The sequence below is a fragment of the Anarhichas minor genome, unplaced genomic scaffold, assembly GCF_050575085.1.
Source record: "Anarhichas minor isolate MPS153535 unplaced genomic scaffold, ASM5057508v1 ptg000028l, whole genome shotgun sequence".
Taxonomy (NCBI): Eukaryota; Metazoa; Chordata; class Actinopteri; order Perciformes; family Anarhichadidae; genus Anarhichas; species Anarhichas minor.
This window is the reverse complement of record NW_027466474.1, coordinates 2,200,120-2,216,239: the sequence shown is the minus strand read 5'-3', so window position 1 is coordinate 2,216,239 and position 16,120 is coordinate 2,200,120. Positions and strand designations below refer to the sequence as shown.

General features: G+C 40.8%; 1 protein-coding gene across 1 annotated transcript in view; it reads right to left on the bottom strand.

Moving 5' to 3' along the window:
- Positions 1-16,120, bottom strand: part of slit3 (slit homolog 3 (Drosophila)) — a 237,875-nt gene that overhangs the window by 101,280 nt on the left and 120,475 nt on the right. Inside the window, exon 5 of the mRNA XM_076103197.1 lies at positions 442-513. Within this exon, the coding sequence (XP_075959312.1) occupies positions 442-513 (72 nt within the window). The remainder of the gene's footprint in view (positions 1-441; positions 514-16,120) is intronic.

Here is a 16,120-nt window from a genome sequence, read left to right as displayed (position 1 = left end):
TACATAGCTTCAGTGTTGGAAAAGTAATCTTACTCCACAGTGTCTGACAGTATAACACATACCTACAGTATAGCCTTCATATGATTTGCACTGAGGGAAATATTTAAACCACAGACGTTGATGCTTTGATGGCTACACCATTCCACTGAATGGAAATATTTTTGGGCTTCATATTGTACACATTTTCTTTAAAATTCAGCCCGTTATTTTGGTATGTCTGAAAACATTGGGATATCCACACAAAGCCAAAAATGAAAAGGAAACATTAAAATATAATGCAGCAGCAATTGGGATCTACTTTTCTTTTGTGAGATAATAATTTTAAAAAAAAGATCAATATCCCAATAAGGTGCAGGAAAATAAAGATGGATGAGGCTGGAGAGTAGATACATGAAGGAAAGGAAAGTAGAAAATGAAAAGGAAGGAAGAGATTGTGCTTACAGGTTTTTGACACTTGTGATTCCTCTGAAAGCTTTCCTCGGAACCGCCTGAATCTGGTTCTCACTGAGGTCCCTGGAGAGAGAGAGAGAGAGAGAGAGAGAGAGAGAGAGAGAGAGAGAGAGAGAGAGAGAGAGAGGACATTAGTTGAGGTATTCCGAGCACTCACAGAAAGATATATGGAATCAAATGATAAACAAAACCACAAACATTTGATCTATACCACAAGTACACACACACACACACACACACACACACACACACACACACACACACACACACACACACACACACACACACACACAATTACAGTACAAAGGCACAAGAGGAGGATGAGATGGAGAGAAAGGGAGAAGGAGGATGATATATGACATTCATGATCAGTGGAACAATTTGGTCCAAAGAGCTTCAAAGACAAAAGGAACTATGAGAAATACTGCTGGCACGAGTCCATCGACTGCCTTGAAGTGTGTGTGCGCATACGAGAGTGTGTGTGTCTGATTAATGGAGAGGCAGTGGCGGGGAGAGAACGAGGAAAGAGGAAGAGAGAATCAGAATAAAAGACCAGTGTGTGTGTGTGTGTGTGTGTCTGTTGAATGTGTGTGTTTTGCATATTTCTTTAATGTAAAAAAATCTTAAGCCCTATATACTGTATATATATATATATATATATATATATATATATATATATATTTACATATATTTATACTCTTCTCTCCCTCAGGTTTTTCCTCCTTCTCTTTAAACACACACAATAAAAATGGCAGCACATACAACAGACTGCTAACTTTGTTTCTTTCCTTTTTTTTCCTTCTCCGTAATGAATACCGATATGAGTCAAATGATTTTTGACATGACACAACAGCCTGGCTTTAACTCTGTTAGTGTTGTTTGTCGGGGAGGAGGCCTGCCAGGCAAACCGCGTTCAGAAAACACAATGTAATTAGAGAGGTATGAAATATCAGACAAGCTAATCACCCTATACTCCTGCCAGTCAGGTCTGAGTTCAAAACACACACTCACATACTGAACACACAGCCAATCAGCACACAAAACACATGACCATGCATGTTAAACAGTCGACACACACACACACACACACACACACACACACACACACACACACACACACACACACACACACACGCTCGGATAATCACAACTGAACACGGCCTGGACTTTTCCATTTGACCTTGACACACACGCACATATGCTCACACACACACACATATGCACAAACACGCACAGAAATCAGCCATCCTCGCTGTGGAGAAAGGTAATTATGTACTAACCATATTCATAACATTTTCCTGTCACGCAGTTAAGAAACAAAGCCTCTTATTTGTCAATTTCCACAGACAGACAATCGCACAAGCCAACACACACACACGCACACACGCACACAACACACATATATAAACCCTCACACGCATACTGTATATGCTTACGCCGCCTAATTTACAGTCACGTACACAGGAGGAAAATTGGTTGTGCGTTATTCCAGAGCCAATCAACTTTTATTAGGGCCGTGAATGTTAATTGGCGAGCCGTGCTCGGAAAACAGAAAACTAATTTCCTCAAACTAACAAGGTTCCATCGTTTTGGACGTTTCCCTTTCAGCCCTGTGTTTTCTCGCTCATTGCTTTTGTCTGACAAGAGATGAGCGGCCCTGTTTTTTTATTCTTGATGGGAAAAGTATGTGCCTGGCATTGTATACTCTTTAGGAAAAGGAAATATGTGCTTTTATGTGCAATTTTGCTCAGCGATTGCGGTGACGAAGGAGCAGAAAAAAGGCAAACGTTTGACAGACAGGAATGGTGTTATGATATATTATTGTGCAACACAGCCGGAAAATATTCCTTGTGTTTACACTTTTTGTTTAGAAGGTTTTGACACTTTTTGGGATCAGATTTTTTTCTTTCTTTGTTTTTTCCTGTCTTTGTTTCTCCCATGATGACATTGACAGAGAAAATGTGAAACAGATAAAAAGCAGAGATGTTATCACTCTCGCACTCTTTTTCACCTCCATTAGCTATCTATTGTCTCCGTCTATCTGTCTAACTAGCTAACTATATCCATGAATCTATCTTTCTGTATCTACATCATTTGCATCTCTTATACTGCCCTGCCCTCTGTGGACCGCTGATAAACAGAGTAGAGAATGATTGCAAAAAACAAAACAAGAAAGAAAGCACGAGAAGGAGAACAAGATAAAGAAAAGAAAAAAAACATTAAAAAGTCATATTTCAGAGGAGTTGCATGGCTAATAAATCTTTTATTGTTTTGTTTACCCACGATGATATTTATTTGTTATTGCCTCTAACAGAAGGAAAGCCATCCAAGTCAAATAAAAGCCATTATGAGACTGTGTGTGCGTCTCTCTGTCTGCCTTTATGACACCAGCTGAGTGACTGACACCAGCTCCAGGAGTCCACTGTTTAGGCCGCCATAATAAAACTCATATGTCACAAAGGCTTGAATTGAGTTTTCTTCATACGGTTGGTTACTGGTTGTCAATTTGTGCAATTGGTTTTAGGGTTATGGAAATGCTTTGGGTGACATTTTGAGAGGTGTAAACAACAGATGGACAACATTTTATTGGAAACGAGAAAAAAACGCACATTCGATTTGAGTGAGTATGCCGGGCTCAACGAGTGTGTGAGAAGATGGATGTTTGCTCTCCCTAAAATGGGTTTATAGTTGAATAAAGTATGTATCTGTCTGTTTGTAATGGTTGTTTAAAGCTGCAGTAGGCAAGATTGACAAATACAAAGGTCTTATCAGCTTGAAACTGAGAAGAAAGGTTTTGTTTTTTTAAATAATTCTGGTGTGGCCATTGGCAAAGGACTGGCAGAGCACAGGAAGTCACAACAATGTGAAAAAGATGAAGGCTTCAGCCCAAAAGATGCTTAACTCAGTAGCCATCGGTGACCGTTTTCACCACCTCCATCACCAGACACAGAGACAAAGAAATTGAAACATCATGAAGTCACTTCACGTGATTCCTGAACAGCAAAGGCATTAAAGTTTCAAATATTCATTATTAAATGTGCATCAATCAAAGTAAAAGAATGGGGAAAACAACTTTATTTAAAAGTTTATATTTACTTAAAATGTAATACTCAAGAACTAATTTGACCGACAGTGACCTGTCTTCACATTGTCATTCAGATGTTGACAAAACAGAAAACACACCAATGTTTTCTGTGGAATCACTAAAACTATTCAAAATGTACTCATAATAAGATCCTGATTGAGAAACTAAGGTTTCAGTGCCTTTAAGATGTGGCTGCGTATTTGGTGCAGTTTCGATACGACCCTTTATACTGGGAGGTATTGAATCTCTATATTGTATCATAATGTATTGTTTGTGTCTGAACACATTCAACATCCAGAGCTACGGGTACGCTTTCATGTAAACAGCTGTCGTCCTCTCATCTCTCTGTGAGTCATGCCTGCTGACCTTTAAGTAGAGCAAAGCCTATCACCAGCAGGAGATTGGCCTGTGGTCCTTGAAAAGGACACTCGCTGATAGACTAACCACACACACATACACACACAGACACACAGGCACACACACACACAGGCACACACACGGCTCATTTGGATAGCTGGATGGCTTGTACACCAGTCTAGCAATCTACTTCCACATTTCAATTATTGGATTCAGTTTTTTTTGGTCCTCCTCTATTGCCACAGCGTTTGAAGCAGCGGGCAATTAATCTCTTAAAAATTCTATTAAAGAGACGGATGGCTGTTTGAATTATACATCAGTTCTATTAGGATGACAAATTCCGTAAATTATAGTGGTACTGATTATGAAAACAACTGCATATATTTTGAGGAATCGGGGAATCTCGACTACTGGATGGAGACAAACAACGCAAAAGTTCACAAAAGTTCAAATGAGCTATGTTTAGTATTCGTGGATGCAGGAAGAAAATAAAGAAGAATAGGAACAATAAAACAGCAGCAGAAGAGGAAAACGTGGTCTTCCATTACCCATTCCTTGCTTACCATGGCTTCCCTAAGTACTGTATAATTGATTGAACTTTGACCAAATGTCTTCCAGACCTTCTCCTTTCACCACACGGACCCCCCACCCTCCGTTCATGTTTCCCCAGCCAAGGCCTCTCCTCTCTGGGCACGCTGATTCTCAGCGGCCCCTAGAAGTCTGGAGGGATTGAGGATGACAGCAAGATCCTCTTCGGGTTGGGGTGGTGATGGTGGTGGTCGTGTTGGGTGTGTTTGTGTGTGTGTGTGTGTGTGTGTGTGTGTGTGTGTGTGTGTGTGTGTGTGTGTGTGTGTGTGTGTGTGTGTGTGCTCCCAGCAATCACCTCCTTCATATTAAGTTCCATTATTCATGGGAGAAGAATAATAACACTCGCCAGGTCACCCTTTGCCACTTCGGATATTACTGTTAACCCTTCAACACACACAGACACACACACACAATGCTGAACAGAGTCTCCTCAGATACACACACAGTATGCATACATAAAAACATAAAAAGTGTACCCACATACGCCTCAGAAAATGTGCACACACATCAATTTTTTTTACTCTCAATCATACACACAGACCAAATGAACTTTTCTCCCAGGCGATCTCACCCTACACTTTTTGTGTGTAACAGTAGACACCAGATATTAGACGGATCCGCCCTCAGGCTTGTCCACATATGAGCCAGGGCCACTCTGAACCATTAACCTGCGAACGGGGGGTTGTGGAAACAGGCCAGTTTGATTTCATATGACTCTGTGTCAGACGGCATCACGGGAGGTCTCAGTCAGACAGAGGAGACAAGGAGAGGCGGCAAAGGTGTGTACCCTTGTGTCAGGTAGAATTTGTAAGTCTCTGCGTGACAGAAACAGCAGGCACGTGAGAGTGGATGGGAGGCAATGCATCCATCTTTGTGTGTGTCTTTTATTAAAAGTAGAGTGGCTGTAGTGGGTGAAAGAAAGAGAGATGACCCTTGGCTGGGCTCCAAGGTAGAGATGAAAAAGAGAGAGGAGAGGAGCAGGAGGAAAATTGAGGGAGAGGAAGAAAAGGGATAGAGAAGGAAGACAGAGGCGGCACAATTTCTTTTTTTGAAACCTGAGAGACCTTCAATGGTTTCAAGCCTCTCACTTCTCTTCTCCTTGTCTCTCTTCTTTTTCTTCTTCTCTTACCTTCTTATTCAACCCCTCCCGCTATCTCACTTTCTCTCTCTCTCTCTCTGTCCGTCTCTTTTTCCTCTCCCTTGGGGGCTGTAACTGCATTTAATATTGTTCCATAAAGAGAGTAATAAATATCGACTGCTGGCTAGCTCATATTCCCCTTGTTTCTTAAGGCACTCTACTGTAGGGTACGACCAAAGTCATGCAACAGATATTACAGTGCAGCTTACAGCCTGCAATGTTATACTAATTCAAATATCCTCTGGTATCTGTAACCTTTGGACTGATTAAAGTGTCCTTTATACCATTTCAACTAACTGTAAGTACTGCCTTTAAGTCAAAATACATGTACATGGAGGGATAGAAGATTGTTTACATTGACGTACTCTTGTTGCTGTAAAAGCAAAATAACTTTTTAAATGATTTACGAACAATTTTAAATGGTGAAGACATGCTATTAAGACTTTTCCCTCACTTTTTGCCACATTGCATGTGAAAAAAACACTCCTCAGATATATGGATGGGTTTTCCCAGATTACTAGCTAGTAGTAGGTAGTACTAGTAACCACACAGTGAGTAAATATTATATTCAGTATGTATTACAGCAAAGCGGGCGGTCTGCTGTTGCAATGGAAATAACTCAAATGAAGGCTTTGTATACTCTTAATATTATTTTGTCAGATTTCTTTTTCATTTGTCCTGGGAAAACTTACTGAGTATAAATGCTGCCTTTTGGTAATGCCACAGACATATAGCTCCATGCATTCAAAACTGGAACCTTCCCATTACAACCACAGCCTTCTAGTCTTGGCTACAGAGTTACTTTACTTGAGTGATTCTGACTTGTGCCAACAAACTGGGGGGGATATAATATCCAACATGCTGGCAGTGAATCGCAGACAGCAGGACTGCAGTGTGGGTTGGACTTTTTAGATATTTTAAAGTTTTACAGCTTAAAGTAATTTCTTATTGCCAGTTTTGTATTGATTTGGGCTAAAAACTGCTGAATCTCCATGGACTGTAGTGCATTTTATCTTCTGATTGTTTCGCCTTTTGTTCTTGTTCGAATCCTTTCCTTGAAGAGGATAGTGTTTAGAACGTGTTTCTTCAAAAACTGCACGTGTTCCCTGAAAGCTTGCTCTTTAAATAACAGAATAAAAGTAATTTCTTTCTGGAAAATGTTGCTGCAAAAAGTACTTTCAATCAGACACATATTGCCTTCACGTTTGTCCTCTATATCCTGGAGAACGAGTGTAATGGAGGTCACACAGAATGGTCTTCCTTTCATATTTCTCTCTCCAGTCTTTGTAATTCTTCATCAGTCTTTTAACTCGGTGCCCTTGCTTCGTCTTGTAACCCCCGCCTCATCCATCCTCCTCCCCTATTCATCCCCCCGCTCCACTCCCAGTGATTTAATTAAGTGGGCGCTTTATGAATAAAAATATTGCCCCCCTCTATTGATCATGGTGGATGGGAGGATGACAGCTCGGGCTGGCTGGGACGGAACGGGACAGGACAGCCACTCTCCTAACTCACTCCATTACACTGATCCAACTAAGTGTGTGGGTGTGTGTGTGGAGTTTTATCACTGTGTGTGCGTGGACAGGTGTGTGTAAACGAGTGACATTGTGTAAGCTTGAGCGTGTGTGTGTGCGTAGACGGTAGAGTGCTATGTGTGTCCGTGTGCACGTTTGTGTGTGTGTTTGCGAGTGAAACAGCCATCAGGGAGCAGTAGCATCTAAATCAAACTAAGCGTCCTCAAAAGCTCTCATGGGCCCTTGCAAATCCTTCGTTAGAGAAGCACACCCACACACACCTGCATACACACACATACAGACACACACACACGCACGCACACATTCCTCAAACGCCTCCTTTTTGATACACACACACTGCATCAGCATTATAAATGGACATTGTCTGCACTTTTCATTTCTCTCCCTCTCTTCCTCCCTCTCTCTCCCATGCTCTTCCCCCTCTCTACCCATCGCTCTCCGTGAGGCTGTAAGTATCTATTATGTTTTGTCGATACTGTAATTAAATTGGACAGCTTAATGCAATTCTCTGTGATCCATAGGCCTTTATGGATATAAAAGCTTTTCTGGCCCCACGCCCGAAAGACGTCCAACAAATTTAGATGAGTTACTATTGGGGGAAAAAAAAGAAATGTTGGAGAGGTTAAGGCAGCGGAGCACACACATGGTCATTTGTAATTGGCTAATTCACTTTAATGTCCCTGACGCCATTTTGTTTTAATATATTTTCTTATTTGAATTGTCATCCGCGGGACTAAGCGATATTACTACTCTGCCTATCTTTCCTCTTTGTTCCTTGTTAGTCCTTCCTTTTCTTCTAGTGCTTTAGCTAAGCGATATTGCAGGCTCTTAGGACATTTATAGAGCTAATAAAACTTCAGCAGCAAAGGATCAAGAGACGGCATCAGAATGGACGTGGGGAGCGGAGATAGATGGAGGGAGGAGAGGGTGGATTAACAGGAAGACGAGAAAAGATAGAAACGTACTATATGGTCTGATAGATGGAGGGATAGATCGATTGGAGACGGAAGATATTTCTGTGTCTCTCTTATTGGAACAGATTTAGTTACTCAGATGTACATCTAAGAGAGAGGACAGTGCCAAACTGTTATGTTCGAGCTTCGCAATCTTGATCAAACCACAACTGATCCAAATTAATTCCACCAAGTCCTATAAAACTGAACCAAACTGTGAGCACACTTTGGCCCTGATCAGACAGAGAGCGTTTTAGCAGCCTGGGCTTAGCAGCACTTACTGTAATTGTTTTCAATGAGAATGAAGTGTTTTTTTTCCTGCTCTATGTACCTTTAGTTTAAAAAGAAAGTCTGAGTCATATGTGTTTTTTCTCATTGTGGTGACTTTTGCTAGATACGTATATGACTTTATCAACCGTAGTTACTATGATCAGGACGGAAAAGAGCACGAAGCAAATGTATTTTCATACATTTAAACTGTCCTATTACTATATAACTACTACTCCTAAGTAGTGTGTAGTTTATGGTTTGTGTTTAGATAACGTTAGCACACATTCTGGAGTTTCCTAGCAACATAAATGTAAAAAAGACACAGCAGACTGCATAGCGATCAGGCCTTTAGGGCGCTTTACAAGTAATGAGATGTATGTATGTTATAGTTACATACAGTATAAATTAAACAAGGGTTCAATTCCAATATATTCAAAACAAAAATAATGTATCTACAAAATAAATAAAAAGAAAAATTGTATTCACTTCTGACATGACAATAGTTGTTTGGTGAGAGTTGATATCACTGCTTGTCTTGGCTTATCTACTGCATTGTGAACGCCAAAGGAGCTGAGGAACTTTCTCAGTCGCAGAGGACTTTGTTATCCTTCACTTAAACCTGCCAACATGACAATCTATGCTTATTTTTATTGGAGGTCTGTTTGGGTGAAATTGACAGGCATTACACTAATTGGGTGTGCTCGGAAATCATGATCAATTACTCCAAAGTAAATTTCCATTGCAACTTTGATCATATTATTAAATGTCTGTTTGTTTTTTTAATAAAGCCTCATAATCACAGGCTAAATAAACAATAATATATAAAATAATATAAAATAATATATATAAACTGACACTGACATTTGATTGAGCTTTTGCACGCAGAATTGACATCTAAGACGAATCCCTGAAATGCAACTCGATGAAAAACATCTGCATCAAAAAGATGAACTGGTAATGGATTCTCACATGTGAAAGGAATGATCCTGGGTGAGGAATGGATTTGAAGCAGTGCGGTTGATGGAGGATTTAAACGGGGGGTTCTCATTCTGAGAATGGCCAAAGCTCCTTGACTAAAAGGATTTGTTCTCTGGGAAATTGTTTTACCAACATAAGGCTATTTGAGAGCCCCTGTCTAAACCTCTGATTTGATATGCCAATCCTTGCTAATCTGAAAGCTCTATGAATTGTTGAAATAAATAAAATAAAAAACATTGGATAAAGAGGTGTTGAATTGAAAGAGCAAATTAAGTAGAAAATAAAAAAATACAATAAATACCGAATAAATACTGTTGTCGGCTTTCTGATTAAATCCTTCTCCTGGTGAATGGCTGAGCAAGCCTTTAAAGTAAAGGTGAGGCGGATAAATACATGGATGATGTAGCAACAGAACATGGGTGCTTGCCATTAGAATGAGGATGAACGCAACAACCCGTTTGAGTCTTTACTGAATGGCTGAATCAGTCGTCATGGAACAAGAGATGGACGTGTTTTGAAAGAGATGTGCTGTTAGAGAGACTAAAGGGAGGACGGAGGAAAAGAAGAAAGACAAGCATTGACAGGAGGCGTAATGAGGAGGGGGTATGAAGCTGGTGACGGGTGAAGGAAGCTACAGGGATGAGGACAATGTAAGGAAGGATGGAAGGTAACATTGGAGGGAGTAGACAAGGTGGGAAGGATGGGCAGGGAGCCAATGGGTGAACAAACTGAAGAGAAAGTTAAGTTTGTGTAAAAGATAGAGGGATGAAAGGGGGTGGGTGATGGAGGTGTGGATAGAAGGAATGAAGGAGGCGGTGCGAATAAAGATGCTGACTGTGGGGTTTTGCCTATATAAGCATCTGGGGAGCACCTCAGCACCCATAAATAATACACCGCAAATTAGCAGATTGGACAGAAGAAGGGGACTGCTGCGTGTATGCATGTGTGTGTGGGTGTGTGTGCTGCAGGGAGTGCTATGAACACACATGCATGGCACTGAACACACTACACTATATATGTGTGTTTTTCGGGTCTGTGTTCCTATTAAACTTTATGTACTGCATGTTCAGTACAATGCACGTCTTTAAGGTTATCTGTGTACATGGATTGTGTGTGTGTGTGTGTGTGTGTGTAAGGCATCTCTCTGAGGTCTGATCCGTCTCTCAGCAGGTCAGTGTTGTCAAGGTTACCGCAGGCCATTTTACCGGTGGGCCAATTAACTTTTAGCACAGAAACAGAAGAGTGCAGGTGTCTCAACAGTGCTGGGGCTACAGAGAGAGTGAGTGTGTGTGGTGTTTTTTGTGCCTAAGTGTATAGTATTGAAAGAAACCAACAAGCAGAGAGCAGATGTGCGCGAGATGAAATGAAACAGTGTGTGTGTGTGTACGAAAGAGAGGAAAAGCGAGAAAAAAGAAACGAAGAAAGCCTTTGTTGTCTCTGTGTTTGGTAAATAGCTGCGTGGCCTTTCATGATGCCGAGAGAAGAACACAATTGAGGGTGATATGCCGGCAAATGTGAGTCCGAGCGCAGCAAGACGTAAGCGAGTCGAGGCTCTTGTGTGCCGAAGATGACATAACGCGTTCCCTTGTAAAGGTTGACGCAGTCCCTTGTGTGCAGAAGAAAGTTTCTCCAGTCACTTTGGGCCAAAATATGTAACATGTAAAATGTAACAAAATAATGTCTGAAAGCTGATCTAAAAAAAATTGGCTGATACTAAATATCTCAATGTTGTTCACTAATAATTGTTCTTACTATAATTAGCAGAACAGAGATGCTCTAGAATTAAAATGTCATGACAAAGAAATGTAACCCTTTGAATAGGGTTACATTCAAAAGTCAAAGTGATGTATTTGACAAGTTTCTGTTCCTACTGCAAACATGAGTGTACTGACAACAATTGACTTGGTTACTTGAGATGAATTTGATAATTGTGAGGCAAAATCTGAATTCGTTAGGAATGTCTTTGATTTAGACGCAAATTCATTGATGTTTATCCTAAACAGGCGTATGAGTGTCCTCCGTTGTTGAATTAATTATGACTCTGAGGAGACGGGATGCACTTTTTGATACAAAGTGCATCAATTGATTTGCTAAGGGTTAACTGTGAGGAAACTAAATCAAGACAGAGGTGGATATTAGCTTAAATGCCGGCTGACAACCTTGTTTAGCTGTAAAAAAAAAATAAAAGTCTGTTAACCAGCAAAACGACCCCCAGAGCTTCAAAGAGGAAGACTCTCGCGTGTAACAAAGTGCAGGAAGAATCAAGATTCAACAGTCATATTGTCCCATCCCGCATAGCAGTTACAAATGGATAAAAGTTAAATCTATTGCATTTTAAATGGCTTACTGCCAATCTCCTCACATTATAACAAACATCCTGCTTTGGTGTTTCGTAACACAGTAGTAGTGAGACAAATGCACAGCTAGAAAAATCAGGCTTTTTACAATGGTCGTTTCTTTCTGAGTGTTCTTGGTGAAATAAAGTGATTGTGATGGCTAACAGAGCAGACTGTCATCCTCTCTTCCCATGCAGTGGTGGGCTAATTCATCTGACAGACTTTCTTCCACAATGGCTACTGGCTGCTGTCTTCTTAGCCTGAGGGCCTGTCTGGTTGAGTGTGAGAGAGTGTGTGTGTGTGAGGGAGACAGATATATATATATATATATATACGTAGTATATATATATATGGATATACATATACAGAGAAAGAAGAGTTGAGGAGATGGAGAAAGAGAAAGGAATAAAAAAGAGACAACCAGGAAAAAGGAAAGCACCTTTGTGTGAACGCGAGTGTGTGTGTGTGTACATGGTTGCTATGCAGTCTCTAGGCCCTAATCTCTTTAGTAAGCCCCATGATCCAGTTAGAAACAGCGAGTGGCTAATGTCAGGGCTAACTGGAAGAGAGGGATCTATGCGAGTGTGTGTTTATAAATGTTTGTGTGTATGCCTTCAACTGTATCCATATCCTTGTTGAGACAGTCAGGGTCTAACTGTAAGAAAACCCCAGTGTTTGTGTACTGGTCGAATAAATGTTATCATGCCTGCAACCATGTCCACTTCCATGTATATGTGTGTACACAGTTTTCTGCTTGTGTGTGTGTGTGTGTGTGTGTGTTGCAGGGTGTGTCTGAAAAGCAGCAGTGCCCATTAAGGCTGAGAGATTAGATTGAGTGGATCCAGATTCTCTGCTTTTGTTCCTCTCCAGCAGGCTTTCCCTGCAGAAAACAGGACAGGTGCAGGAAATGGATCATTTTAAATGGATAAAGTTAATTTGTCTGGTAAATTCCGGGTTAAAAGGGAGAATTTAAAAAAGAAGCTATTTGGGTTTAACATCTGGTCACTATTGCAACGTATAACAGTGTGTTGTTAAGTGATTAGCAAAGTTAAAGGTGCCGTAAATACGGTCAAGGTCAAATTATTCCACTCCTTTCAATATTCAGGTTGTAAATACAAAATAGTAAAGATCTCAGTGGGGGGGAAATACATATACACTGAAGTTGACATACTTGTTTTCATACATGTTAGTCTTATGTATATGAGTACAGTTTCTGTTTCAGAACTGAGAACAGTGCAAGAGAATGAAGCTCATCTATACAAAAGAAAACAAACTAAATCAATCTTCCATTCATTGTCTATGGAGCAGCTCATGGCTTTATACTTGATGACTTCACAAGTTTGAGACCAACTTCTCTGGTTTCCGGCGTTGAGGGGGAGCAGCTCATGTTCACAAATATTGATTGAACGGTCCTTGGCTATAAAAATAACATATTGGGATTATTAATTACGGTGGTGTTCCCCTTTAAATGAATGAATATGTTCACATAACTTGTGAAACTCTAAACCACTATAGAATCAATCTGATCAAGTCATTTTGAAAATGAAAGATTAACGAGTTAAATGTTTCTGCTTTCATTCATATCGATATTTGTTCCGTTTTCCAAATAGGTTTTTTGAATGCCTTAAATGCTAAGAGGCTGTGTATTATCTTGGTACATCGTAGTATTTAATATATGGTACATTCAGCGCAGCATCTAGATGAATGTTGTAAATGTGCTTGAAGCTGCCGTGGCATGATTAAAATGGACGCGGTTATCAGCAGTTTTGTCACAGAGGGTAAAAGTACAGCTAACTCACCCCGCTGCCATAATAAACGATAAGACGCTGACACAACGGGAATGATGAACACTCTGAACTAATGGCTGCTCGCTCGCTCACACGCTTGCATAAATATAACCGACCATATATTATTCTCCATCTCTGCCTGTCCGTCTTGTCACCACCTCTCTCTGTTTCTCTCTTCCGAAAAAAAGAAACAACCTGTCATTCAAAAATTGCATTACACCATTCCTTCATTCCAGAAAATTCTGCTCCAAAACACCTCGTATAACAGCACGGGAACGAATGCAGTCAAACGCTGTGATATGAAAATCATTCATGCCCCGGGGGAATATATGGAGAGGAATAAAGGATGGATGCGGACAGACAGAAATTGAACCAAATTCTCCCCTCCCACCCAATCACACAGCATCACAAATCACTAGCGCCGCTGCTAATTCAGGGTGTTACGGTGTGCAGGCCTTGTCATAAGGCGTGTGTATGTGAGCATGTGTGTGTAGAAGTGTGTGTTTGCATATTATAGTTAGGAGATGAGGGAGAGAGACAGAGAAAGAGAGGGAGAGAAAGAGAGAGAGAGAGAGAGAAGGAAAAGATGATTTAGGAGTAATGAGAGACGGTAAAATCATGGTGCCCAGCGGCATTATGGGACTAAATCTAATCTGCTAATGGAGAGGGGGGCGTGGGCCAGGATGATGGTGATGTAGGGAGGAGGAAGAGGTGGAGTAGGAGGGGAGATAGATGAAGAAGGGAAAGGACAGCAGCGGCAGGAATGAAGGTTGAGGACAGAGGAATGGATGGAGAGCCAGTAAGGACAGAGGAGAATAAAGGAGGAAATGAGAGTGACGAAATAGAAGAAGAGGAGATGTGTAGGATGAATGGCAAAGATGGAGGATGGAGAGGTCTAAGACAGAGTAGAGCACAGGAAATAGGAAACATAGAAGGGAAGGAAACAAATGCAAATCCAACAGACAATGACGACAGGAGGACGTTAAAGAAAACATGCTGAAAGACTGAGGATGATGAGAATAGTAGAAGAAGAAAAGTGAGATAAGGGTGAAAAAAGCAAGAGAGGCAGAAGAATGAAGAAGAACACAATACAAAACAAAGGGAGATGGGAAAATATAACAATGAAAGAGGAGAGAACACAAGAACGCGACGAGGGGGGAAAAAAAAGGTCAAGGACAAAGTGAACAAGTGGGTTTTAGGGTGTGACGTGTGTGTGTGTGTGTGTGTGTGTGTGTGTGTGTGTGTGTGTGTGTGTGTGTGTGTGTATGTGTAAATAACCTGGGGTGGAGGCATTGGGAGGGCAGGGCCCAGGAGAGCCCAATCAGCACATATTGCTATCACATGTATAAAATCTTTCTCTCTCTAATACATACACACACACACACACACACACTTGCATGCAGATGGGGCAAAGTTTGCACACACTCCATACGTGACGTATACGTGCAACAACACAAACACCATCTCATTGTTGCTCTCTCCAGCCAAACAAACACACACACACACACACAGAAAGACACATTCTTTCACACCCACACACTCGGCAGAAGGCAGCCATTGAGAGGTAATTGCCCCAGACTGTTAATGCTTTCCAGGATAAAACTACACCAGCCTTTACAAGGCCGGGCTAATTTCACAACTTTATGTCCTTACCTCAACAAAATGGCTGACAACCGCATTACAACCAGCCCAAAGAGATACAACAGACAGGAAACTAGAAGTCATTTTATTTCATTATGCATTATTTCATTCGTTCAGAATATCCTTTTCTGAGAGAAGGTGGAGCTGCAGGTATGAGGTGCATGATTTGGAGGCTTTTTTTTCTGTGTGGGGCCACCCATGCTGAAGATGTATCAAGTGTGTGCATCCTGCAAGGTGCTCTGATAACAAATTCTCAAAATCGTCTTTCTGGTGTGACACACACTTTTCAGTCGTAACATGATAGCATTAGAGCTGCAGCGATTATTCCATCAAACGGCATTATCAATTAATGATTTTAAGCAAAAATGCCAAATATTTGATGGTTCTTCCAATAATGTGCTGCTTTCATTAGTCTCATGTTTCCGTTAATTAATTATCGTTGGGTTTTGTTATTATAGGACGGACAAAACATGACATTTGAAGAAGTTAAAGTATGCTCTGGGATACTTTCATGATTAAGTGATTGATTGAGAAAATACTCGACAGGTCAATCCATGATCATGATTGCAGACGGCATGACAGCATGTTGCTTTGCAGCAGAGAGAGCATATGGTGAGTTAATGCTGTCAATCTAGAATATGAGTCATCTACTACCTTTTTAAATATAAAATCTGTAAATTCTATCCTATCAACCCCTTGGATCTCTTCATGTAGATTATGTGATGCTGATACTCTCCAGTAAACACACCTCATCCAGGCTGGGTGGCCCGCTCTGCAGTGAGGAAAGAGATTGTCAGACTTTATTGTATTGTACTGTATCCTATCATATTCTTTTAAATCATTTGATGACTCATGTGTCCGTGATGATTTCAGTTAATAAATACACTCTGCAGTTGGATATTGAACCTTGGTCCGCTGTGGCAAACTCCTACACGGGTTTGAAATCCAGACTCACTGTGAAGCTGCACCAAAACCTCAGCAATCTGCTGTGAGCAACACAAA